The 27,903-nt window shown below is 41.7% G+C and overlaps 1 protein-coding gene across 3 annotated transcripts; it reads right to left on the reverse strand.

Moving 5' to 3' along the window:
* Positions 1-892: 892 nt before the first annotated feature.
* kdm3b (lysine (K)-specific demethylase 3B) lies at positions 893-27,903 on the reverse strand. 3 transcript variants are annotated; one of them, XM_050042318.1, is made up of 25 exons: positions 27,086-27,901; positions 19,119-19,289; positions 18,594-18,707; positions 17,495-17,600; positions 16,986-17,110; positions 16,155-16,214; positions 15,307-16,011; positions 14,023-15,199; positions 13,732-13,948; positions 13,360-13,574; positions 13,101-13,253; positions 12,739-12,846; positions 12,515-12,642; positions 12,118-12,415; positions 11,751-12,004; positions 11,050-11,322; positions 10,793-10,964; positions 10,561-10,651; positions 8,826-8,956; positions 8,568-8,687; positions 8,146-8,169; positions 5,421-5,560; positions 4,889-5,065; positions 4,633-4,767; positions 893-1,871 (listed from the first exon to the last, which is right to left on the reverse strand). In XM_050042318.1, exons 1-25 carry the CDS (start codon positions 27,290-27,292, stop codon positions 1,791-1,793), a joined length of 5,382 nt encoding a protein of 1,793 aa, XP_049898275.1. In that variant the 5' UTR covers positions 27,293-27,901; the 3' UTR covers positions 893-1,790. The 3 variants fall into 3 exon arrangements, with proteins under 3 accessions (XP_049898275.1, XP_049898274.1, XP_049898276.1); XM_050042317.1 differs by having other exon boundaries at positions 12,118-12,418; positions 27,086-27,900; XM_050042319.1 differs by lacking the exon at positions 8,146-8,169 and having other exon boundaries at positions 12,118-12,418; positions 27,086-27,903.

Consider the following 27,903-nt stretch of genomic DNA (forward strand, 5'->3'; position numbering starts at 1 on the left):
TCTTCCTCAACTTTGGGAATCACCATCGATCAAGTAGCTTTCCATTAGTTACTCACTCTACAGCAGATAAGTTACTCACTCTACAGCAGGTAACGCCACTTCAAAATAAAAGCTCTGTGCTGGAAATTTGCCGTCCTTCAAAATAAAGTGTGTGTTGTTCTTTTTTCTTTTGACACGTTTGCGAGTCACTTGCGGTCCATTCACAATGGACCACCACCCACCAGTTGGGGACCACTGCACTAGTGTGTGGTGATCACATTTGTAACACATTTAAGCTAAAACTAATGGAAAACTAAATGGTACTTTGTCGGTGAAGATTCTCAGTCATCCAGGTCATGGTAATCGTTAAGTGCTAATATTGTAGGATATTAGCAGCAGTCCAGTTGCCTACGATATTAGCACTTACGATAAATGGTACTTTGTTGCCTTCATTAGTCAAGAGTGAAAGTAAGACCAAAGGTCAGCTCTGAAAAATTGAGAATTAAAGTATCTTTGTCAGAATGAAAATTTTTGGTCCTAAAATGAGGAAACATTTAAATACTTCCATAACTTCATTTTGACTGTGTTTCACCACACAGGACCTCAAATTTATGAGACATTCATTCTAGTTTTGAAACAATTATTCGATTTGTCAATCAACAGATTTTTTTTATTTCTATTTTAGTCACTTAATTATTGTTTATCATCAGAAAATAATTCCAAATATTTGCTCTCACATTTTAGGATTAGCTGATTTTCTGTTTTATTATCAGTGTAAACGGTTATCTTTTTTAGACTTGATCAAAAAGCACTGATATGAAAATAATTATTAGTTGATGTACATGTTTTATAGACATGCTGGCTGTCCATGCATAGAGGTTTTGTGGGTAAAAAACAACCATTAAACAAACAGTAGTTTTTGTAAACTTTATTGTGAAAAATCAAAGAGACTGCTAAGATCAATATATATATTGATACAATGTTAATGGCCAGTAGTTCTGTTCAGCTGCAATTGTGATTCTTGAACAACGTTGTTGGAAGTCTGCAGTTCATTCAGCCCATGGGACAAAGATAGGTGACCAAAAAAATTTAAACTTGCCCTGTCTGAAGTCCTCCTGATCACTGCCGTGTGGTGTATAAAAAGAAAAGACTTCTTACTCTAAAAGTGAAATAAGAAAACAGAAAATACAAAACTTTGGTCTGCTTCCCCTCACTAGCTGCTTCGCAAATTCATATCAGCCACAGAGGGCAGAAGCAATCAGGTGTTCAAAAACTCAAAAAAAAAATTCTACAAAAACAGGTTAACCTTGCTCCTATTGAAGAAAATAATATCAACGTCATCAAAATAGGAAAGTTAGCCCGGTACTCACATTTTGTCAGTCACTTATATGGTAGCTGAACCTCTGCTCCAAAGGCACGGCAGCTTTACACCTCCCTTACTCTCACATCTTACATATACAATGAAAACAACAGAACAAACACACTGACCTTAAATACAGAGTTAATCAAAAATAATAATTGGAAAACAACTAGACAAGTTTGAGCGTACTGTGTAACAGCGATAAAGGACTTCCTTCATCAAAGCGCTGACTAGCCCCTCCCCATCTAATCCCAAATCAAATGTTCTCTTCCCCCAAACCCAGATCTTCACTGCCCCAAAAGAACCTACACTCTATGTTTGTACTCTGCACTCTGCAGCGTGTACTTGTGTATGTAGGTGTGTAATGTATACTGTGTGTGTGTGTGTGTGTGTGTGTAGTGGAGTGGTCGTCAGAGGCTGGTTGTTTTGGGACAGCGTTATGTGAGAGGACCTAAGGGCGTGATAGTTTAGGTTCATGAGCCTTCAGTGTCCCAACAGCGTCCTTCACTGCGTGGTAGATGATGTTCTTCACCTGAGGAAAAAAGCAACAGGAAAGTCGTTAACACAGCCACAATGCCTCACACTGACAGGGGCTTTTTTCTACACTTCACTTTGAAGTATACCACTGTGCTTTTCTGCGATTTTTGTTTTACATTTAACAGAAAAGGCAAAACCTCACAAAAGTTAGTCTATTCAATGAAAAAGTAGAGTACAAATCTGAGCTTGTGTCAAGTTTGTCAATATACCATAAGATGTAATATCACTGTCAAGTAGTGGTAACAGTTATCTTACTGAAAATATGGCTGTATTATACTGGAGGAAATGTTCTTGTTATTGGTTTTGCCATCATCCAGACTTTTTGTCACCTATGGTTATCTACACATTCCTTCAAAGGGCGGCTCCAACTTTTTTATTTTTTGTTCCTTGAGTACTCAAATCTGAAAATTCAAAATGGTCTCAGCATGCGTGATTTAGCATCAAAATGGTATTTTTCCGAGGACTTCCAAAAACATTTTCCCACGTAACCTTACCTAGGTGTCTGCATGATGACACTGCTACTGTGTACGTCATGTTAGTTCAGTTCCACAAGTCACACAATCAGGGAAGAGATTTAACTACACATCACGGTGACACAGACCTCCTGTCTATTTTTGTAAGCTGAAACCATTTCCCTCAGTGGAAACAAGGCTTTCATTTACTGAAATTACACAGATAAGAAACTATAAATTGTGAAGACAGTAAAGCCCCCACAAAATTGCAATTTAAATCTTGTGTGTGATTTATCCTGGCTTCACATGAGTAGAGGAAATCTTATTTATGCAATGTAAAATGCCACAGGCTTGTGCTAATAATGTTAGTGTGTTATATTTGTTTGAAAAACGTGTTTAGTCTAAGACAGTTGTTTTGTCAGTGAACCTTGTGAGTTGTAAGGGAGATGAATTTTGTAACGTTACCTTTGTTAAATGTTGCTGTTGTCCCTGGCTTTATATGAGTAGAGGAAAAGTCCACTAGCCACTAGGCTAATTTATACAATGTAAAATGCCATAGGTTTGTGCTAAAAACATTAGCATGTTGTATTTGTGGGGAAAATGTGTCCAGCAAAAGACAAGTGCTTTGTCTGTGAATGCTGCGAGTTACAGTGAAGCTATTAAGCCATGTTTAATGTGTGTTTAATGTGTGTTTTGAATCAACTAAACTTTACAGCACCTGGTGTTTTGGAGGTGTAAAGTGCAACACACACTGCCGCCGGCGCGGCGCTGTGGCCGTCAAGTGCCGCCTCCCAACACACATTGGCAGCGGCGTGCAGTGGCACCGTCGACACTAAAGTGTATTTCCCACCCCAGCCCGCTAGGTGGCTGTACCTACACTAGTTGCCAATGGTTGCCAACTGCTAGTAACGGAAGAAGAAGAGGAAAAGTTTGAGGCAACAACAACTTGGATTTCACGGGTGAGTTTATCAAAATCGTCTTATTAAAAATTTGAAAAACTTAATAACGTTAAGCATCCAGATACCCCTTTGAAAGCTGCAAATGAAACCCACAATTGACTAGCTTCTCGCAGTGCCGGCAGCACTGGAAATAGAGCAGTGGGCTGAAGCGGCGCGGCGGCCGGCGCTGGTGTGGGTTTGTTCATAGAATATAATGGAGGCGGGCGTTTTGACGTGTGGCGTATAGCGGCGGTGTGTGTTGCACTAAACTGTTGTGCAGCTGCATACTTTTTTTAAACAGGGGAATAAAATCCCTGTCTTTGCATTTTATTTTGATCACAGTCTGTTTTCATAAAACTGCTTGAACATCTCAAATGTGGCTTTGACTTGCAACTGAAAACATGGAGCCCATTTTGTAAGAAATATCAATATATACATTGTGTATCGCAGTCAGCCTGTAAATGCAGAGATATGAATTTTTGTTTTTATCGCCCAGCTCTATCACACAATAAAACAAACAAACTAAACAATCAAATCAGCAGTATAACAGCAACTCCAGTGGGCTGTAAGGTAAAATTACTGTTTTTGTTAATGGAGTCTGGTGGCTTTGAAGACGGTGACATAAAGGCAGTTTTACCTCAATTTAACCTCAAAGAAGACGAGTTGCTGGTCTACCGCTGCCTCTGATCCATTCATCTGTTTGTGTTGTTGTGTGACTTTTGGAACCAAACTAACGCGTCATCCACAGCAGTACATTGCTGCCTTTATGTGTCCTGGTAATCCTCTCTGCTTCCCCGAAGAGGAAGTGTGCCGACAGCCATCTAACTTTAGTACACTAACCATGAATCTATAAATGTGTTTATGCAGTGCAAATGCAGAATTATATTGAATCACAGTGTCACCAGTGTCCAGAGTCACCACCATGGTTAACTACCCATCATGACATTATTCAACAGATTTAATTCTGCAGAATAATGTTGAGAAATCAATTATAGTTAATATCACAAACTGATGGCTGAAGATTTTCTCCAATGATTAAAGAAAATGGATTTAAAAACATAAATGGTTGTTCACTTTCAGTTCGTTTTGCTTTTTTTTTTTTTTTTTGCTACATTCATGTTTCAGTATTTTATAAATTGTATAAGCTGAAATTTATTTGTTAATTTATACATTTTAATGTAATTACTCTGAACATCTAATGAACCCAGTCTGAGATAATTACTTTCCTTGTCCATCTAACCATCAGATTACAAAGGTTACATAAATGTGACATACTGTTAAAACAGAACTAAACAAAGATCATTCTTTAGTTAGTTGAATGCATTAAATGTGACACTGAAACTGCACGAGAGAAAAGCACACCGACCTGTAGTTTGTCTTCGTGGTTTGTATGAGTAGTGGACAGGTGTCTGAACTCCTGGGTCAGTCTGAAACAGTGTCTAACATGCTCAGGAGACACAAAGTCCTCTGCTGCCTTGATACAGCTGTACAGGTTGTGCACCTAAGAAAGGAAGAGCACAGAATTGACAAATATATTAATGAAACGAGATAAATATATGTACCATGACTCACCTAAATAAATGGATATCTACAGCAGGCTTCCTTAACATAACATAACTGACCTGGTGTGGAGCTCCAGCAGGGATAAATACGGCATCTCCTAAGAACTGTACAATGGCCCAACCCTGGACACCATATTCTTCGTAGAGCCTGCGGCGGAGCGCCTGGTCCAGGTACCAGCTCTGGTCGTGAATGGGGTCGTGGTCTGGAGGGTTCTCTTGACCCTGCTCCTCTCCCACCTGACACAAATAAACCATGGCATCAAGCCGCTGATTAATCTGAATCATACCACTATCTTTGGTTGTTGTTGGAAACCAGCTGATGATACCTAAGTATAATAAACAATGACGTAGCGGAGGATAAACCTATCAGGATTCAAATTGGCATAAATGAGCAGGATGTAAGTAGTCTTAAATTAATGCAGATTATCTTCCATAAAGAGTTTTCTGAAGAGGAATACTTTTCATTCTGATTTTTGTTTGTGCATTAAAGTCACAACGCATCACTGTCTTTGTAGAGGACGAGTTCAGCCAGTGATACTGCAGCTCAAGAGATCAGACGCAATTTTAGACAAAAGATTTACTGGCCGCTGACCTTGCGGAGCAGTTCTCTGATCTTCTCAGCGTCCTTGGCAGCGTAGATGTGCCAGAGAGCTCCAGGTTTCTCCTTTCCCTCGTAAACCCTCCTCTTCGTCATGTCATCTACATCGCCCTCCTCAATGGTGGTCATGACCTCTGAAGGACCAAACATAAACAACAACGCTCACACATACCGGGCACCAAAGGGTCATCAGCACTGTCTCTATGATGACAAGAATTTACAGTGGAGCTTCCTCTTTAGGGTTTAGAGGGGACACAGTTGATTTTTCAATGTTACCTAAAGACTACAGTCTTGTCTTTATTCCAGTTTGATGACTGACTTTACGTTTCATGCCTCGGTCCTGGGGTTAGGGCTGAACGGTACAGGAAAATAATCTACGGCCCCGATCGCACAGAAAGTGTTTTAGCAGCTGGAGGCGCCTTTTTGTAATTGATTTTAGTGAGAATGAAGCTTTTTGCTAGCAGTTTTTGCATTGCGACGCGCCTCGCCTTGCATTTCTGCTCTCTAGGCACCTGCCGTTTTTGCCACAGTACTCTGAACTCCACAAGTTGAAAAAACTTCAACTCAGGACATCTTTTTTCCCGTCATGGTCCCGACAATAAGTGTACACTTAGCAAACAATGGAGGAGAAACTGGTGGTAGGGCTTGCTGGAAACCCAGAGCTATACAGCCTAAAATAGGCCTGGAAATGTTGCTCCTGGACCAACTGGTTGTACTCCCTGTGATCCGCCCTCTTTTTTGGGGTCTCGTGTACCCACATAGATCTCTGTTTCCCTGTGCCTGACACACTATTTGCTGACAGCCTCTCACCCTCAACCAGAGCTACAGCAAGTACCCTCTGCCTGAACATTTTAGTAAGTAACTGGGGGGAAAATGAAGGATTGATTACACTGGAAGGTTAGTGTAAGGACGTGTTGGTGTGGTTGCCTGGCAACAACAAAAAGGTGCAGCAAGCATATTTTGTTTCAATTTTATGGATCAAACTTAAACCCGGCCTTGAATATTCTGACATGGACACTGCGAGCATCACGGCTTGTGTGTGGCTTTTGTTCTGGTGCTTTTCTTCATCTACTCTCATTGACACACGTCACGTGGAGTGTGGGGCAGCGTGTGAAGCCCACGGGGCCAGGTGTTTCCACCTTTTTTGGTTTGGTTTTGTTTTTTTAAATGGCAGTTTTTGCAATTTTAAAATTCTATTACATCACACTGTTAGTTTGAATGCGATTAACCGTTCAGCCCTACCTGAGAATAATTGAGACCGTCAAGTACATTCATCATACTGTTTGACAAAAATGGCGCTAATTTGTAGTTCTCAACTGGTGGCTTATGAACCAATGTTACTGTAGGTCACAGGTGCATTATAGTCCATAACTACAAGATCCATTTTCAGAACAGTTTTATTCTTAAGTGAACTGATTTTCCAGAGCTTCTCTTAAATACTGTTTGCAGCTGCATCATGTGGCTGTCATGACACAAACGTTACAAACAGCAGCCCCTTGTGTTCATGTTTTCCCCATAAAACTGTGATAAAAACACAAGAAAATGTGTCTCAGCACAAACTATTAATATAACCTTTGGCAAAACATGAAAATCCCATAACAGGGCTTATGTTTCTCCGGCATGAAAGCACTGTAAACTGCAGAACTATTAATTTTGTGAAATCAGTGACAGTTGTTCAAATTTTTAACAATGTCTGGGTTGTGGATCATGTGGCTAAACTAGTTGAGAACCACAGGGGTAAAGAAAGGTTACAGACTACACAATCACATTTACCGACACAATGTTTACATCCACAGCCTGAGGTTGATCGTACACAGCAGCTAACACTGCTGCCTGAGAATATAGGGACCTCTCATTTACAGAGCTGATTTATGACTTATTAGTTATAGTTCTACAAAGATGATGAGTGAAAACAAATACGTGTGTGATTGTGTCAAATCAAAGCTGGTAATCCCCGTCTTTCTCTTCGCTACCTAACCATGTGTATGCATTTAGCTAGGTGGCCAGTGACAGAACTTATATTAACATTGTGTGTGTGTGTGTGTGTGTGTGTGTGTGTGTGTGTGTACCGACACAGTTATTATTATCTGGTCTCACACAAATGATTCCTTCACAGACATAAGTTCAGTTGCCAGGATAAATTAGTACATGTGAGTTTATTTTGATGTGTGTGTGAAATCCCCTGCTCCTACTAAGAAGACGAACTGGTTTATGAGGACAGCATGCCTATGGTCACACTGTCACACTGTTGGGTGTGTGAGTGTCACTGTGACACTGCGTGACAGGGAGACTGTGAGGGAGTAGGGATGCCAATTCTCGGTGCCCGTTATTCAAATGTTTCTCCCACAGTGTAAGGACCAGAGCACAGCTCATCCCAAGCTAACAGGAACTAAAGATCCCAGTACAAGTACAAGTTACCCCAAACAATATACATTTTTTCACCCAACCCAGAGATCTACATAGAGGAAGAAAGTCGGGATCTCCTAAGGGAAACATGGAAATTTCAGTGCCCACTTGTAATAATTTAAGGTGTTAATAAAGGTTGTATTTACATGGAAGTGTACAAAACATGCCACACTAGAAACCAACAGATGGGTCAGGGTGCTCTGGCCCCTACTGCATAGATAATAACAAAAGGATGGGGTAGAGGAGTGAAGAAGGGGAGTTAGTCAAGAACAGGGGCATGCTACTGAAGTGATACAATTCAAAGTCTACAGACCTTTGCGTCCATTGATATCTGCCTCTGTGAATGAGAAATTTTACCACAATGCAAATGAGTGAGACCAACAGCAGGGTCTTTTCAGGATCCTAACCAAGCCAATAAAGCCTAGGGCAAGTAAAACAGTAAAAGCATGATGTTCGGGAAACATCAGTAACAACATTCTTTAGGATTGCTCAGGAAGGAATGAGTGAATAATGTCCAGTGTTAGAAATGGGTTCTCCTACATATACTCTAGACAATGTCTTAGATTTGATCTGGCAAAAAATCATGTATTTGGGGGGTAATTAGTGGTTCTAATGACATTTAATGGTGCATCATACAAATGTCCTGTAACACATGTTTATTAAATGTGTGTGTGAGTGAGAGAGACAGAACAAGACAGAGAAAGAGCAGAACAAAGTGTGTTTAAGTCCACTGACCTTGCTCCGGGTCTCCCTCCACTTGAGGGATGCCAACATAGACCATGACGTTGACAGCATCAGACACATCCAGGTGGAGATTAGTGGTTCCCACCTTCCTGTCTTCAGACGAGGTTAAGCCTGAGGGAGAGAAAGACAGGAAGGATGTGAGAGAAGATGATGAATGGATGATGGAAGGAGAGGGAAAAGGAGATGAGACATCCAACTGAGATGACTGGGAATTTAACATTTCTGTCACAGTCAGTTAATCCTTCTCACCATAGGCATTATACATCTTAGGTCCAAGGTCAGGACGCACAAAAAAGTTGGGCAGACGGGCGGCAAGGTTTAAACGACCATCTCTCTTTGTGTACTCAGGCAACGGCAGGTTCTCCATCAGATCGTCAAACCTGGGAAAAGTATGAGAGAACATCGAAGAACACCACCAATAAGATTCACAATAGAGCTCTGATTCTCTGGCTGAGCCAAACTGAGCCTGAGCCGACCCGGGCTGGGCTGTAATTTCTCATTATTGCCCCCGTGCTTGAATCAGGTTGGGCTCTCACCAATTTACCGTTGTGTTGTTGTTGTTTTAATGAAACTGGCAGTTTTCATGCATAAATGGAGGAGTTTTAAAAGACTGAAGCAGTGGGAGCAATGTGCATAACATGTAGCGTAGAGCAGTGATCATCATCTGTGCACTCCATCACCATGGAACGCCCTGCGCACTAGACGCACCAAGGGGCGCAGCCCACTCTGTCGAAGGTGTTGTGTACAAGGCAACAGATTATTATTACAAAGAAGAGAACAAAGAGAAGTGGTGCCAAGAAACATGTGAGCCCTTGGCTTGTAATACATGTTGTAAAACTAAAGAACATAATGTATATTTCTTTTACAGTACAACTTTAGGTTTCTCATCGGGCTTGGGCCCAAGACTGCTGCCATGGGGTCGGGCTCGGGTCAGGCTTTGACAGAAGCTATGCGAGTTCATATATAGTTGGGCATGATTTTTTTGGGCCCCATCAGAACACTAATTCACAAATATGTTTTGCACCTTGTAAATAATTTATTGGTTAACAACAAAAAAAAGACCCCAAAGCTAAACTAAGATTCATACTTTCTTTTTAATGTAGAAGGGAAATGACTGGTTGCATTTATGGGCATGTAACAAGTAAGTAAGTAAGTAAGCAAGTAACATGGACAACATATGGTGGTTTGTCCACATGTTCACAAGTTTATGTTAGTATATTAGTGTATATATATATATATATATATATATATGTTAGTACCAAATTCAGGTACAGATCATTAAAGCACCACAATGGATAAACAATTTTTTTTAAAATAAACAATCTAATAAAGGCTAAATGTACCTATTGTAGTCTGTGTGTAAAAAAAAAAACATTAATAAATACAACAGATTCCAAATGTGACCAGTAATTTGTAAATGATCTGGTTAAAAAAATAAGTGGATCTCATTTTGGCATTTAAATACAATAACTCAATTAATATACATTTTAATATATATGATTAGTGTAACACATTTGTAAATAATCCACTCATTAGGGCTGGGTATCAGAGACTTCTCCAGTCAAATGATACCTGCATTTGATCCTTTTTTGTACAGAGGTCGAGAAAAAATGACTATTTGTATGGTTTTGCTCGCAGCTGTTTCATGTGATGTGTGATCACACTACCGCATTGTGTTTGATGGAGCTGGCAGCTCAGCATGCCAAGATGCCACGAAAAGATTTGAAGTATGGCTCTACCACACGCCTGTGACATGTGATGGCATTTTACGCAACTGAATGCTTATATTGACATGTTGGGTAGCGAATGAAGTAGAAAAACATCAAATAAAGTACTCTACTGACATCACGTCACATTAAGGGTACTGGTATTTGTACTGGTACTGTAATTTTTAAAATGCTACCCAGCCCTACTACTCAGGGACTGAAACGGTTAGCTTGGTTGGTGAGCACATGCATGAGACACATATTTCTGGGCTCCTCACCGTGTGGGCATCATGTCCCTGAAGTCTTCACCAGGAGGCCAGTCCTTTAATTTCAACACCATGGGCTGGCCCTCACTATCCTGCAGTCGCTCTGCATTCACAGAAAAACACATTAGCTGCCATTTCTAAGAGAAACAGGAGCTCAAATAACACAATGGCACACACACCAATTAATCAATTAATCCAAACAACAAATGAATATATTTTTGGGAAAAATAGTTTGTGCACTCACTGGAGATGACTTCAAAGCCGTCCCAGAAGTCTCGCACCTTTACATCAGAGATGATAGCACAGTTTCTACAATTGACCAGGTCTACATCCTGGTCTCCGAACTCCAAGCTGAAGGCATCGGGTCGCCACAGGTTACTTTTCAGGCGTTTATGTATCCCTGACACCAACACGGGCTGGACACAGATGACAGAACAACACATGTTGGTACAGTAAAGCTTCTTCCCATGCCTCAGGAGTTACACTAATTGTGGTTCTTACTTGTCCCTGCTTCCAGCACTCTCTGAAGATCTTCCAGTTGTTGCTGTTGCTGGGATCCTGTAGGCAGAGGAGTCGCCCGTCACAGAGCCAGGAGTGCGAGGTATGTGGTTCCAAAACACTGAGGCCCATTACTCCATCTTTGCGGGCCCCCAACACACCGAGCTCGCCCCCCTCAGTGGCCCCGGTCCGACGGCCTTCTGCCTTCTTGGTCTCCACAACTGAGGCGATGATGTGATCCAGGAAGTTTGGGAGGCTGCTCTTCAGCTTGTCACTCTGACAGACAAAATAGATTTTTTTATTTTTTATTATCCTGCTACTTAAGAAAAGGCCTTGTCTTTTTTTAAGTAATACATTTTCAGTATTTTCCACCTTGGTATTTTCAAAGTGCTCCTTTATTACTACACCAGTAAAAGGCAGAAATACAGTTTATAAGCATCTCAGTTATTCCTGATCTTAGTTTTCTTACATTTTCAAGTATTCTTGTTGAAAATGTTTTCAGCTGACTCACTATATTTTTGGAAATGAGAACAGGTTTTGCCCACTGATATCTAAACACACATCTCTTCCTATCTCCATATTGCTTTTTTCAGTTTTATAACACTCTCAATCAGAAACTCATCTTCCTGATAGGTTTTTTGGTATAAATGTGTACACTTCAAACTCAATAAAACTACATGAATGATAAAAAGCTTTGTACGTACGCCTGCTGAGGTAAAGACAGAGGGGAATGGTACCCCACTCTCGCCAGGGCCTTGGGGGAGTTTGCCCGGTCCGGAGTTGAGCAGGTCCCGGAGACTGGAGCCCTCAGGTTTGGACTGGGCCATGCTAGAGCCCAGCAACAGACTGTTAAATAGCTTAGGGCTGGAAGCAGAAGGCTTTGACAGGGCACTGAGTGAGTCCAGGCCAAAGGGAGGCCGGCTGTCTCGACTCATCATGGAGCGAAGTGTACCGGATTCTGGAAGAAGATGGCAAGAGGATGGTGATGTAACTTCAATTTTATTATTGATTTTGACTTTTTTTTAATGCACACAGATTACACTGACTCAGCATTTCCTCCTTCCTACTTACCCTTAGTGTCATCCTTGGCTTTCTGTGTGGCCAAGTCTGCCAGCCAGTGCAGAGCAGAGCTGTTGCCCTCTCCTGATGAGCGTGACTCCTTGGCAGAGGACTGGGTGAGGTTACAGGGGGAGGACGTACCACTGGTGGAGTTACTGACACTGCCCACACTTTCTCCGCCCCCACTGTCTGATGGTGCTGCTGTTTGTGTAGTTTCTGTTTTGATCGCTGATGTTTCTCCCTCTGATTTTGGGGTGGTGCCAATACCAGAAGCTGCAGCTGCGAGGGCACCACTACTGCTGGTTGTAGACTGCTGAGAAAACCACAAGCAGGCGGTGGGGAATTCAAGCTAAACACTTGTCACAATGCAGAAATGACAAACAAAGAAAAAGATGATGTGGCACAATACCTGTGAAATCCCATTTGGGGCACTAGGGCGTACTAGAGGCTTGGTGTGTCGACTGGTACAGGGACAGTTGGCCTTAATACCCCACTTGCCCCTCGCTGAGTGCACCATGTCACCTATGTTGTAAAGAGCTGAAGAAGAAAGGCAATAAAACCAATCATTACAACTCTCAATGTACTAATACTTGATGATTGTACGGTCATAATCAGTCATAATGTACATGTTACCTGTCCCAGGTATAATCTGTGTAGGCATAAGGTTCTGTGGCTCATGAGGTTGGCCTTTGGCACACTTCAACCAAGCGAAAACCTCATCCTCTGGACCTTCATCTACATCTGAAGGAAATATTTTTATTATATGCATGAGTTTATTCAATAAACGCATATAATATTTGACCAGAATTTCTCCCATTTTTTCCGGGACACTAAAATCTTCCAGGAGACCCCGGAAACCCTGACATCAACAACTGTATCTATTATTGTGATCAGAAAAATATGCAATAACATAACAGTCAGGTTAACACACTTACACTGTAGTGAACTGGTTAACTTAGCTCTAAAGTTTCATAAATATCACCGTAATGACTCACCCTCCCTTGGCCTGTTCCTGCGGAGCCGATAACAGTCAAGACACACTCCAAAGCCACACTTGCGACACACCCAGTGGATGTTGAACAGGGTGGTCTCACACACATCGCACATTTCTCTGACACCTCGCACAGCACGTTTCCACGCCACTTTCTCTGAAGGACAGACCAAAGTAGAATCCTCGGTCAGGTTGAGTGCTGAGACAAAAGGTAGGACAAGATAAAACACTACAAGTTGAATAAATGGTGTCTTTATACTCACGGTGAGGCTCCACCATCATCATGGCCTCCTTCTCAGACATGACCAACTGACAGAACTGGTCTCCCACATTGGCTAGGATGTACTTGGATGTATCGAGGTCAAGGCCCTCTTGGACAGCTGGTGCAGGTAGCCACAGACCCATGGCCATAGAATCACTCTGCTGAGGACTCAAGAAGCCTTCCACACGCAGTATACCTTTACGAGTGAAAGCCAACCTGGTCACAGGCAGAAAAAACAAGGTTAATTTAGACACACGTCATTGTTTGATGGATGACTTCTGCCTTTATTCTGACAAATTTCTATGACTTCCTCTTTGATGCTGAAGTACACAAAACAAGACATTGAGCAGTGCAAAAGCATATGAACGTGTACCTTCTGAAGTGGAAGAACCGACAGGACACATTTGGGTCGTCGTCATCATCACTGTCATCCTCAGTAGAGCGATATTTACGGTAGCGCTCCAGACGGCACTCACGACACTTGTGCAAGTGAGGGGCCACATTGATGCAGGAGCCATCCTGAAGAAAGGACTCACCAGACTGCTTCAGACGACGCACTTTGCTCTGGTCTTTTAGTACAGACTGGCCCACTGGAGGACACAACTTGGTGTTAATTTTACTGCTTAGTTTGTCACCAAAACTAAAAAAAGAGGGCAAGACTTACCTTTGAAAGGCTTGTTACGTGGACGGCTCTTAGCAGCCCCTTGGACTTTTGACTTCTGCATCATGGCCGCATCCTTGGCAGATTGTGGTGGTGCTCCTGGGATCTGGCCTTTCTCTGGGCCCTCCTCGTTATCACTCAGGTCTGACAAGTCACTGTTGCTGCTGGAGTCAGAGTCACGTTTGGACGTTTGGCCTCTTTCCTCCAGGGTAAACTTCTGAGACTGGCTCTGGTCGAAGGACACAGGAACCTCCTCCATTCCACCAGGGTCGGTGCCTCCAAACATGGGGCAGCCTGAGGTGGACGTGGGCATCTCCCCAACATCCTGCTCCACTTTTGTCACAGTCCCTTCACTCTGTGGTCTCTGTGATGAGGTTGGTGCTGGAGAGGAGGAAGAGCTGGGTGACGAAGCAGCTGCTGAGAGTGCTGGGAAAGGGGAAGACATGATCCCCTTCGGTGGCTCTGCCATAGTGAACAGGTTTGGCTTGCTGTCCGTGGCAGCACCAAGGTTTTGTGGCTCAGCCCCTGACAGGCCGGCAAAAGTGGTATGGGGGGTTTTATCTCCATATGCCAGAAATGGATTAGCAGGCTCTTTAGAGGCCTGCAGGAAAAGGTTCTGATGGCTGTTTGAAGTATTAAAACCAGATTGCAGCCCTAAGCCCCCCACAGAAGTCCCATTATTACTGCTCTTCTTAGATGTAGTTTGAGTTGCAGAGGCTGCAGCTAGACCACCAATACTGAGACCAGAGCCTCTTCCTCCTGCAGAAACTCCCATGCCCTGGAAGGTCGATGATGACTTGTTGAGTACGCCATTTCCCGTTGAATGGGTCTCAGGCACTTTGGGCTGCTCAGGCTTTTTCAGCCCTTCAGTGGAGGTTGCAGACTTGAAAAGGCTTGGGGGCTCCTTACTCAGGCTCTCAGACACTGCGGTGAAGTAATTTGTGTCCTTGGACTGGGTCTGACCAGCAGCTAGGCTTGAGCTGGACCCAGAATTCTGGGTCATGCACTGGAAAAACAAGTTTTGGTCTTGCTGTGATTTAGCCTCAGTCTTTGCTCCGCCAAAGCTGAAGCCAAAGGGCCTGGGAGTGTCCTGGGAGGTTGTGGTAGTGGTAGGAGCTCCGTTGGTCTGAGAGGTAACATCTCCAAAGACAGAAGCAAAACCTGATGCTGTTTTAGAGCCCTGAGAAACAACGTGGTACAGTTATTAATAACATAAACAAAAGTGTGATGATTTGTAAAGGCAGCATATAAATGTATTGGCGGTGCTGATCATATCGATCATCTTACCTCAGTCTGGCTTCCCCAGGTGGGGGCTTTAGGACTAAAACCCACAGAAGCAGAAAGTGCCACACTTGGGCCACTGTCATGCGTCCAAGAAATGGTGACTGGCCCCGGGGAAACAAGAGCAGCTGTTTTAGAATAAGCTGACTGGGAGGCCTCCTCTCGGTCTGGCTGGGGGGATGGGGAGGCCTTGGGGGCTGGAGCTCCAGGGACCAGGCTTGGCATCTGGCCTAGTGAGGGGAAAGATGTGGTGGAGAAGGGAGAGGGGGCTGGTTTGAGGGGAGGAGGGGTGGGGGTGTGAGGAGCAGCAGTGGTGGAGTCCGCTGCCCCTTGTGTGGAGAGTGAGCGACCATTCTCTTTGACATGGGCAGGAAAACGAGAAGAAGCAGCGTTCGACTGGTCCATCTGGAGTGAGGAATTGGTGTTGGGGGACGACACTCTGCCCTGAGGAAAGGTTCCTTCTGAAGGGCTTCCGTTTTTGGTTGTGCTGCTGACTTTTTCACCAGAGTCTCCACCCCAGATCCCCATCCCTTCCGCTGGAGTTTTGGAGTTGGAGTCACCACAGTTTTGCCCATCAGCTCCTGTATCTCCTGCTCCTTTAAAACGTTTCAAGTTCAAGTCATCCTCGCCTTCGGAGGCAGTCCTACGTCTGCGTCCGCTGTCACCCTTCATTGTTTCACTGTCCTTCCGTCGCCGGCCATTCTTACCAAGCTGAAAAGTTAATGTTAATGAGTAATTCTGTTGATACATTTTGAAAAATCGCTATCTAACAATTAAAGTAGTTAAACCACTATAAAAAAAAATAGAGCTCAGTGCAACCACTTAAAAGATTATAGTTATTCTGACAACCTTACCTCCTCCTCTGCTAGCATGACATGTATCACACGAGGATCAACCATCTGGTTTTCTTCACCCTACAGCACAAAAAAAAGTCCTTTCAAACCATGACTCAAATATATTTAGGCAAAACATAAGCATTCATTTAGGAAGTTTCTATTTGTGCAAACTGGGAAGTGCAAATCCACCTCTAGATCTACTTCAGGCCCGTCATTTTTACTCTTGGCTTTCGACCATTCCAGAAGACTTTGTTTAACATTATATTCCATTTCTTAAAGGAAATAGGTAGCCCTTGACATACAGGAAGTGAGGCAATACAGTCATTTAAATCAAACCCATCCAATCTTAAAGTGACACAGGACTGTAGCTCAATCTAAATCCATCTTAGTCATCAAGAGTGTCAAATTATTTTGCTGGGCGTCCACAGGTATCAGACACAATTTCGCTTTCAGCCGTGCTTGTTGTTGCCATGGGTAGCAGTATGACGTCAATATGTCAACAAGTCCAAATATCACAATATCAATTTTCCATTTGATATTAAAAAACATACCAGTATTATCGAGAACGAGATGACATGACACACCCCTACTTTCACATGGAAAAGCTTGATTCATTTTGAAAAAAAGAAATCAAAAGATGGATAAATTAAATTAGATAAAATGTTTGCTGCAATTAAAAACTCACTAATTTAAATTTAAGTCTATTATATGAGTTTTAAGGCCTAATATTATAAAAACAAAAAAGAAGTAAGACATTTTAAGGAACTGCACACTCCCTGGTTTGGGAATTTTAATCCCTAAATATATACAATAATTTGCATCCCAACTTGTAACACTAGCGTTATTTACCTTATCTAAGGTTATCTCCATAATGTGTGAGATAGGGTCGTGCTGTGAGACCAGTCCTGAGGCCCAGCAATCCTCAAACTCTGGCTGGTACACACGAACCCTACGTCCTTGAATAGTGTATGAACCTGAGGGCAGGAATAGGTCATGAGTAAGAGTTACATTCTGGCAGGTTTAAATGACACAGCTCACCTAACAAGTCAATGACAATATAGGCTAGAAAGCCTCTTAAGTTCAGTAAGTTGCCACTCCAGCATCAGAAACACAATGATTCATCGTCATTGTTGTCAGTACATCTGTGTCATGCTTTTAATGACTGGCATTATCTTTAATATATTTGATAACATATGTCAAGTTCAAGCATTTTAAATGAACAGCAATTTCAAGGTTGCCCATTTCAGCAAGTTCCCACAATAAAACATGTGAAACACCATCAAGACATAGCACCCCTGAGGAGCACATGGAGGTAGTAAAGGAAAACAACATAAAAACTGGTGAAGGTTGATTCTTACCCTTCCTGAAGATCTCCTGCAGTTCAAAGTCAGTACGCCAGCTTGAGATGGCAGCCTGCAGGGATGGCTGCTCCAATACCAAAGGGTGTCTTATGTCTTTATCAACCTGCACAAGGACACAAAGCACACTGTTCTGAAATAGTGACAGTGACACAGCAATAATGTGAAACTTCACACTAGAATATTACAGGAAGGAACACTAGTGCTGCAACTAACAGCTACTGCTGTTAATAGTTCATTGGTATATCATTTGATAAAATTGAGAAGTAACAAATACCCTGTCCAAGAAATTATTTATTCTGTTTCATGAACAGTGAAGAGCACAGAGGTATTCAAATTACAATCATATGAACAGGAAAAAAGCAATAAAATCATATCTGAGTAGCTGGACCAGAAAGTGTTTTTGGCCATTTTTAATATCCTGAATAATAAGTCCATTATGAAAACTAGAATTACCACCTTACCACCAACCAGTCAAGTTGCAGTTTACATCCACATCAATCTAGACTCAAATAAAAGATTTTGATGGAATTTAAGAAAGGTATTTGGTGGATTTTTTTGCGAAATGTGCATGTTTCACACACATCTTTAACCTGGCAGCACAGTAGATCTGTACAATCAGCACCGTTTCAAGGTGGACACCCAAGATTAATGGCACCAATTCAGCATCTAACCAGGTATCTCACCTTCTGTTCCTACGTTATGGCATTCAATATGGCCAGAAAAGTGTTTTGCAAAACATTATGTTATCACATGATATGATGTGACTTCATAATTTTATTCGCTTAGATAATGTGTGAAGTTTTTATCGTAATTAGCATATGAATCCTTGAGTTACCATCAAAATCTAATCAGTTCATTCTTGAGTCCAAGTGGATGTTTGTGCCAAATCTGAAGAAATTCCCTCAAGGTGTTTCTGAGATATCTGGTTCACAAGAATGAGATGGACTGATGGACAAACATAAAGCCACTGGCCACAGCTGTCACCAACACTGAGGCATAATTAGTTCTAAGTCAACTAACTGGTTTACAAAATTAATCCTTGTAGCCGTTAAAACTAATGAGGGATTAACACACACTGTAAAACAAACATACACACCTCAAACCTCTGGACAGTTTTGTTATCAGGCAGGAACTCAAAATTCTTGTTTCCAAAGTACTCCACAGGAACCAACGATCCTAAACCCACTCTGTCCACTAGAGGGCGGAAGACCTAAGGAAAAAGAAAACGTGAAATTCTTTGACCCGGTAGAAAACACTTGATATGTTCACCAATTCAACAGCCCTCTACTTGGCCCAGCAACAAAGGTTTCAGCATCAGGGGAGTAAACAAAAAAGGGGCCTTTTTTCTGCATATACTCCCTGACAAGAGAGCAGTACATTCATGAAAGCAACTTTCTGGAAACTGCTAGGATATTTGTTACTTAAAATTAGTTGGTTTGGTTGCTTAAGTTGGTTGCCTAAGTTATTGAATACAAATTGAACAATGGCTGGCAAATAGCACTGGGACTATCTGGCCTCGTCGTAATGCCTAACTCCTCTTTCAATAGATTATTTCAAGGCTTGACATGTATGTATGATGCAGATGGTCCTGCTTATGTCCACTGTCCAACTGAGCACTCACCAGAGCAGGCCAGGCTGTGGCTGATGCTGGTGCTGGGGCTCCAGCGGTCCCAGTACCATCACTCCGATTGGCCCAAACAATGGAGTCTTCCACCAACACGGCTTTCACCCCGCCATCATACACCTGTACCCAAGACCACCGCTGCACAGCATTCTCAAACTCCACATATACCTGCAGCCAGGAAAACAGAAGGGAGCAGAACATAAAAAAATAAGAACATTTATCCTAAATGTTTCTAACCATGTTCATACAGAGAAATCTGTGATTTTATTCAAGGTAACAATGTGTTTCATTTGGTCACCTGCCAGTGGTGTCAACCTTTACCCCTTCTAGTTGCTTTAACTTCATGGGGAACCCTAAGAATACTATAAACTATGACTTTTATAGTTTTCTTGGGAAACACCAAATTATACATCATGTTAAATCATACAATGTCAGAGTTTTACTCGGTAACAGTAATGCAGCATATTTTCTGCCACAAAACACATTTTTCATTAATTGCATGCCATTTTGCAACACAATAATCCAGTAGAGACCTTATTTATTGATATGATAGTTCGATATAGATCCAGCTTACTACAGTGCGCAACTATGACAAGTGGCTAATGCCAGCCACCAAGCTAATGCATGCAGTAATGTTATAATATAAAAAAAAGTTTAACAGGCTCATGAAGTTATTTTTAGTATTGGATAACAGTGTTGGGCTATGCCATGATTGGAAACGCCACATAAGGTTAGTTACAGTGGCTGCATCGGTAGTCAACTCATCTAATGGTAAGTTAGCAAGTTAACACTACATTAGGTGTCTTAAACACTATATCGTAGGCAATTGGACATTCCTGAGTTTCCTGATGATGTTTCACCTCTCACCCAAGAGGCTTCTTCAGTTCTTATGGACTGGTGCAGAGTTGCAGGCACCAGTCCTCAAGCAAGTCCAGTTGTCTACGATACAGCGCTTAAGATAACCATGACCTGGATGACTGAGAATCTTCATCAACAAGCTACATTAGCTGACGTTACTAGCAGGTATTTTGTTAGAATGAAGTGACAAAACGTAAATAAAGGGGGATTTATACTAATGTGGCAGACCCTACGTGGCCTACACTGTTGTAAGCATTTATACTTGTGCGGTGGTGTGTCTGTGTCACTCTGCAGTTACACCTCCAAAACAGTAGTCGGCAGCGGAGTTACTGTGAAGTGCTGTAAAGTTTAGTTGATTCAAAACACACCCAAAATACACATTAAACATGGCGTAATAGAGACAATTTCAAACACAAGTACACAAATCAGCTTCACTGTAACTCGCAGCATTCACGGACAGAGCACTTGTCTTTATCTGGACACATTTTCCCCACAAATACAACAAGCTACTGTTTTTAGCACAAGTCTATGGCATTTTACATTGTAAAAATGAGCTAGCAGCTAGTGAACGTTTCCTCTACTCATATGAAGCCCGGGACAACAGCAACATTTAACAAAGGCAATGTTACAAAATTCAGCTCCATTACAGCTCACAAAGTTCACCGACAAAACAACTGTCTTATACTAAACACGTTTTCCGAACAAATATAACATGCTAACGTTATTAGCACAAGCCTATGACATTTTACATTGTATAAATAAGCAGAAGCATAAGTATAAATGCTGCATAAGTGTGACTAAACGTAAAGTGACTTCTTTGTACGTGAACATGATTTCTGCCTGAGTCACTTCGGTTAGATTTTCTTTGGCAGTGGTAGTTGTGTTACGATAAAGACAATCAAAATCGATCTTTGCTATTGTTTCGATCAAGAAAACCCTAGCAGCAGAGGTTACAAACCATGCGTTTAAGTGATAACAGACAGCTACCTTGGTAACAAAGGTAAATCAAATTCATTAAAAATGCAGTATAAGGTTGAGAGATGTGCAAGTTATGCAAGTAACAAAACACACTTCGCTTTTAATCCAGAATGAATGCAAGTGGACAGCAAGCTACCATCTGTCAGTGCAGTCAGCCACACAGAGCCTCTTTAGTGGCCAAGAGCTAATTTGACATTTTCACAAAATTTAATCAACTAGCAAAGCAATGCCTGTGTACCAGTAGCCCCCTCTGAAAGAGCATTTCATAACTGTGATAATACAGTCTATAACAACACTGCTCAGTTTAATAAAATGAGAATACTAGAAAAGCAAAATTCCAGTCTCTGTTGTTGGTCATTTTTCTTTTTAAACTTTTCATGATGTGGAATTTTATACGCACCACTGTTTTAATATGATCATGCCCCTTCACTACTAGAATAGGAGTTGGATAAAGGGCTTCATTTTGCACAGAATTAGGATGTGACTCACTGACTCGCATAGACAGGCCCTCTGGCAGGATCACAGTAGGAGTGCCTGTCATTCATTACTTATCTAGCTACTTTGGTTTTCAAGAAAAGGTTGATGATTACTTGGCTTAAATTGTAAAACAACCTTAAACTAGAATTACCGCCTGTATGACTCCGCCAACCAGTCAAGTTGCAGTTTGCCCTCTCCTCTTTCTCCCTCTGTGTGTTTGTTCCTTTTTACTTCCTGTGTGAATGATGTGCTTGAGCTTTGCTTGTAGTCTGTGCTCTTCCAGGTCTTGATGGTGGAGGTCATGTGGCTCAGGTCTGTTTGGTTTGGTGACACTGGGGTTGCTTATCATCCTCCCCGATCAATTCATCATATACATTTACAGTCTACGTGTAATTTAGTCATCTTGAGTGTATACTGTAATGTTGGTCTATTCTGTCTGTCTGTCTGTCTGTCTGTCCTGGGGATCCCTCCTCTGTCACTACTCCTAAGGTTTCTTTCATTATGAGCCTGGAGGGGATCATGCGTTTGGCCGAATGTGTCTGTCTGCAGCTTATGTCACATACTACTGGACCAATCAGCCCAATATCTCGTGTTCACATTTATGATCGTATGCTTAAAGACCTCTTGTGGCTGTGGTGATTCCCAATTGCTGAAAACCCTGTCTTATTGACTGCTTTACACTATCACTGACTGCTCCAGAAATCATCTTGGCTGACAAACAGAAGCCTTAACATCTGTTGCAGGTCACATTTTGGCCTTTGACGTGGCTCAAAATCTTAAATCCATAGAAAAGTTTGGCCTCATTTTGAAACGAAGCATCTGTAGAATGATTCCATACCTGATACGTTATGATCCATTAAACTAAAGCATGATACAAGATTTAAAAAATGCATGCATCGTCTAGAGTGGCCGTGATCAGCTCCGACGGACGTTTCGCAGCTGGAACTCAGCCACCTGGCAAAGATCTGTATTCTACTGAGTATACTTTTCAAGTCAGCATAACTTCTTAAGCTATGGCCAAATATGTGTTTTGTGAGGTCATAATGTCCTTGGCCTTTGACCACCAAATTCTAATCCGTTCATCCTTGAGTCCAAGTGGACGTTTGTGCCAAATTTTCAAGAAATACCCAACAGTTGTTCCTGAGATGGCGCATTCACGAGAATGAGACAGACAGACAACCAAAGAAAGCACAGCCTAATGCCTCCTTAAACAGATGCATAAAAATGACAACATTTGTGTCATGGCATCAAACACACACAATAGTCCACTGTTCCAGACTTAAAGCACATGAATAAATAAAGCCTGTAAATGGGGCTGAAACTGTGCAACTAGTGTCTACCTACTGACCCACTTTGCACCTGAATTCTAGTTTGTTTCAAAATTTGCTCACAAGTGTATCCATGCGTTGACTCGAGGTAGTCACTGATAGTTAAATGTCTCAGTTGATAGTATCTCTTTTATTAACCTTTAGGTTTAGTGAGCACAATTGTCCTTTGTTAGCAATTCACAGAATTGACAGATACACACTATCGGTCCTGTGAGCTGCCAAGAACAACCACAAACTTATCTGCTGACCACTGAGAAGCCCCAGTAAAGCAGTTTAAAGGGGTAGGGGCGCATTCACACGACAGCAGCCCAATGTGAAAACACGCAGCCTTCTCAGTCTGAATCGTTGCCAAGTGTTCGGCTCAATGGTTCCTTAACTGCAATTCATGAGAGAGGGAAGGGGCGACACTGTAGCAACTGAAACTGCAACAGATCTAATGAGACAAATAAACACAAATCCTGTACATTACCCTCTTTCTTTATGCAAGATATTTTAGTTAAATGTGTCCTCTTTTCTTTGTCAAAATAACAGAATAAAAGTGGTGTGCATTGATTTACAAAGGATAATCTGACTGGACAGTGATAGTCGTTAGCCAAGTTTTCAGTATCTAAATTAACTACCACACAAAATCACAAAGTAAATTTGGCAACAGCTGGTCTCCCTCATCTCATGATCTGTTTGCAAGATTCGTACCACTGACTTTTACCACACTTACTGAAGACACTATGACACCTCCAATTTGTCATGGTTGTAAAGTTGATAGCAGAGGTTTATTATTTTGTGAGCTTGAGTGAAGTAACACCACAGAGACATCGGAGCTTTTGACTACAGCGGTTTTTGTCGAACAGCAAATGTGAGTAGTGCAGAGATGGGACAGAATAGTGTTATTTCAAGTGGAGAACAAAAGTGTCAGTCTTCTCTTTTGAGCTGATTTACATCCAATTACAAAGGTGTGTTGAGATATCAATTGAGCATGTTTTTGTGTTTTGTAGGGCTGTAACAGTTCACGTATTCATACCGAACCATCACAATATAGGGGTCACGGTCCAGTGCATGCAGCCACACATGGAGTACACAGTATGTAACTTGAGGGATGTATTGTGGAACCAAAGTTCACAAGCATGAGTTTGGCCCGAAAACTTTTAGCCATACACTGTTAGCAACAAGTGCTGTGGTTTGCACAACAAGCTGATTGGCGAGAGTCGGTCCCACTATGGCAAGTGCAAATGGAGTGCCAGAGCCGGAAGACCTGCCTGTGGGTTCCTGGTCAGCTACAACAGCATCAGAGAGAGTTATGTGTAAGACGACGATGGTGTGTGTCCGAGTTGCTCCACTGTTGTAGGGGATGTGAATGGAAACACATCCAACATGTTAATGCACATTTGACGGCATCTTCCAAATGTGCCAAGATGGGGATGAGAAATGTTGGGTGCTTTGAATAAGGGCTGCAACTAATGTTTTTTTTCCATTATTGATTAATCTGCTCTTTATTTTCTCCATTAATTGATCAATGAAATAAAAGAAAATAGTAAAACATGCCATGTGTCATTTACTGGAGCCCAAGGTGACGTTTTCAAATTGTAGGTTTTAAAAATACAAAGCTATTCAGTTTGTTATCATGTGTGAGAAAGAATAGCATCAAATTCTTACATTAAAGAAGCATGAAGCAAATGTTACTGAAATATAGCCAAAGTGGAAGTAATTAAAACACACCTCCTAATGCACAAGTTAAATTTCTTATTCTTTTAATTTTCATACCATAAGAAATGTTTTTTAAGTTTTACAGCCTACTGCAACCCTCTTGCCTTTCGGGAAACTACGTGCTTGTGCAGTGTTGCTATAGTGTAATACATAGTCCAAGTGTTTAAAATGTTCCTAGTTTTTCTAATGAAAATAGTTAACTAAAGTTTCCAGTGGGCAAAATGTTACCTCAGTCCCCAGCAAGAGGAGTTTGTCTATCTTCTAAACTTGCACTTTTGTCTGTACAAAATAAATGCCAAGACACATCTTTAAGCATTTGTTTTTTTCCGCTGTACCGAACTTGCACTGAACCATGACTCTTAAACTGGGGTATGTACCAAATCAGCAAATAGATGAGTTCTCCATGGCACTTCTGTGCATTCATGAGAAGGAAAAATAAAACTTGAGATAACAGCAAATTTTCTTTTGATCCAACATATTTTACAGTGGACACATCTTTTGTCTCAATTTGTGGAACCTTGTGAGGATCTGCGAAAATGTACTCCATCTACATACATACTCACAACTTCTAGTTTCCATTTAGATACAATAGATGCCAGACATAAACACTGTAGACTGCAAAAAGTCTATACAGAAACTATTGAGACTCTCCTTTGAAGAGGGCCTTGTCTTAGTCAGAAAATTCAGTCAGTTTTGGTTCTAGTCTGACCAAACGTAGACATTTGATTTCTATTACATTGTCGTGCAGGCCTTTTTATTCTTCAATTTAGTTTTACTTGCATCTGGATCTAGTGGATGAATTTTATTTTATTTTTTCATTAAAAAGGTTCTATTATTGACATTTTACACTGACATCTGTGAGAAAAACTTTGAAAAACCACTAGTACTGAAACTCACTTGTAAGTCGTCAAAGATGATGAGAAGCAGAATTCCAGATGAGACCTAAACATTATAGTTTTAGTATGCCTAAATTATTATCAAACTGTATTCAAAACACATGTAAAACCTTTCTGCCAACAATCTGCGCTGCCATCTCCTGCTCAAATCACTTTATTGAGCCTGCCAACAACACATCTTAAAAACTGTTAGCACGTAAACACGTTTCTGTATATTTTTCTACACATCCCAGTTGTCATGCTGGTTGTTCGTCAAGCTTATGTGACATCAGAGAACTGGAATTTGCCCTGAGTGGTTGAGATCAAGTCGACATGTCAGTGGGGCTGTGGAAATCGGAGGTAAACTAAGGCACCTTTTTTAAATCTTTACACAAAAACTGAAACAAACCCTGGTGACCCACAACATACTGTACACAGCAAGGTACTGAAACGAATTTCAAACTCATTGAACAAGAGCATAGTCCTACAGGTCCTTGTTTCGCTACAGTGAATATGGGAGCAAATCTGTTTCTAACTACCACCCCATTTGTGAATCAAAGGTTTAAATATGATTGCAATACCAATCTTGTCGAGGTTGAAAATCATGGTGGGGCAGATGAAAATATTTCTAAATAGAAAAAAAATCAAAGACCAAGACTTATTAATGCTTATAACATTAACAGACCACATTTCTTCAAACATCCATTTTGTTGAGTGTGCACCTTGCAACTTTTATTTTACAGAGAGAGAATACTTCAGGTTCAATATTTTATGAGTCTAGTAGTATTTTAAAAATTAAAAACCCACTTCTGCAACAACCCAAAGGATCGTCACTGATTATTAACCTTGGAAAATATTATTTGTACTTTAATAATTACACAATAGCCTAAGTGAAACAGTCATTAATTCAATCCTCACTCTACAATGTAATTGACTTTTAATCCAGTTAACCTTGGTTCTGATAAATCACTGCTTTATGTCTTTTTAAAGTAGCCTACTGCACTAACAGAGTGTTAACGTTAAATTAAATAAATATTTTTAACTTAACAATTGCTTATTATCATGAGAGCCTGCATTCTACCTATGAAGTGTACACTTATATGTAGGTCACTCACCACCACCCGAAATTTTTTTACACATCAGCAGTTTCGCTGTCCTGCGAAATGTAGGCTAAACTGCATGGGAAGATTATTTACATTCACTCATATTAGCTTACAAACTTTTGTATTCGTGTTGAATTTCACCGATGTGCAGCCGACAGTAAAGTCGAAGGAATTACTGGGTTCACCCTCATATGAACTTGTGAGGCCTTTAACTGGACTAACGTTAGCTAACAGTGGAAACTGACAAGCTAAAGCGGTTATTCAACGTTGTTTGCCGGCGATTTGTTACAATACCATGGTCGTTTGCTTCTCTCTATCGCATTTGTGCTTTGCTATCGATTGCTACGGGGTTACGAGTAACATTGGTGGAGCTTAATGTCATCCGTTAACGAGCTAAAAGGCGAACAAAGCAAAGGCCAGAAAATCCCCGGCCTCGAGTTTAGCTTCGCCCAACTGCCTGCGACTTGTAGCTTGCTAATATCTGCGCGAGCTTACGTTAACTGCCCACAAATGTACCAACACGGACGGTTTAAAAACAAGCTCAGCGAGGTTAAATACATACTTAATAGCTAGTCTACGTGTTATTCGTTAATTGGTGGGTGTTTAGCGATGCAGTACGGCACCAGTTGTATGTAAACACTGACCGTCAGCCCTGCAGCATTGGTTGTTGTTGTCGCCTCTCCTCCGCTACCCTCCGGGGCGGCCAGGCCGATGACGCTCACTGCCCGCACCGTTCCCCGGAGCCAGTCCCGGGCCCAGGCAGCCTGCTCCGGCTCGGATCCATTCGCGGACCTGCCGTCGTCGAGGAGCAAAATCAGACGCTTCCCTATCAATTCGAGAGAGTCCCCCATGGTTTGCTCGCAAGCTAGCTGCCTTTAGTGAGCCACCATGAACAGTGCAACTTCTCCGCTTGGGATGGGAACTCAAGAATGCTAGGAGACAAGAAGAGAATAGCTGCGGCGACTTTGTATTCAACGTAAGTGCAAAGGAGAGCCCGTTACAGCCTGGGGACACGCAGCGGCGGACCGGGTCGCGCCAGGAATTTCACACAGTCGAGATGTTATTGTCCTCGGTGCTAACGCGACTATCCTGCTCTGTCCGCCATTGAGCCCTGCAACAATCAAACGCACTCCTCGTCGACAGGCAGCACTGCGGAGACGGAGAGCGAGTGTGTGGAAACAGCGACCCCTAGTGGCAGGCCTGTGAATCACATCAGTGGTCACAGTGTGCCATGTTGGAGGATGGTCAGGATTTTCCGCAGTCTTACAGCGGGGGTAGACTGTGGAGCATTGAAAGAAACCTACTAAACCCACTTTTTCATTGTCAGGTTTTTTCCCCACACCAAACAATGACAGAAGTATAAAACTGAAAAATAAGACTATCACAAAAAAGTGACATATGAGAAAATCAGAAGATTGTCACTGAAAAACACCAGAATGCAAAGAATCTGAAAATGAAATAA

Source organism: Epinephelus moara, chromosome 4 (assembly GCF_006386435.1).
Source record: "Epinephelus moara isolate mb chromosome 4, YSFRI_EMoa_1.0, whole genome shotgun sequence".
Lineage (NCBI taxonomy): Eukaryota > Metazoa > Chordata > Actinopteri > Perciformes > Serranidae > Epinephelus > Epinephelus moara.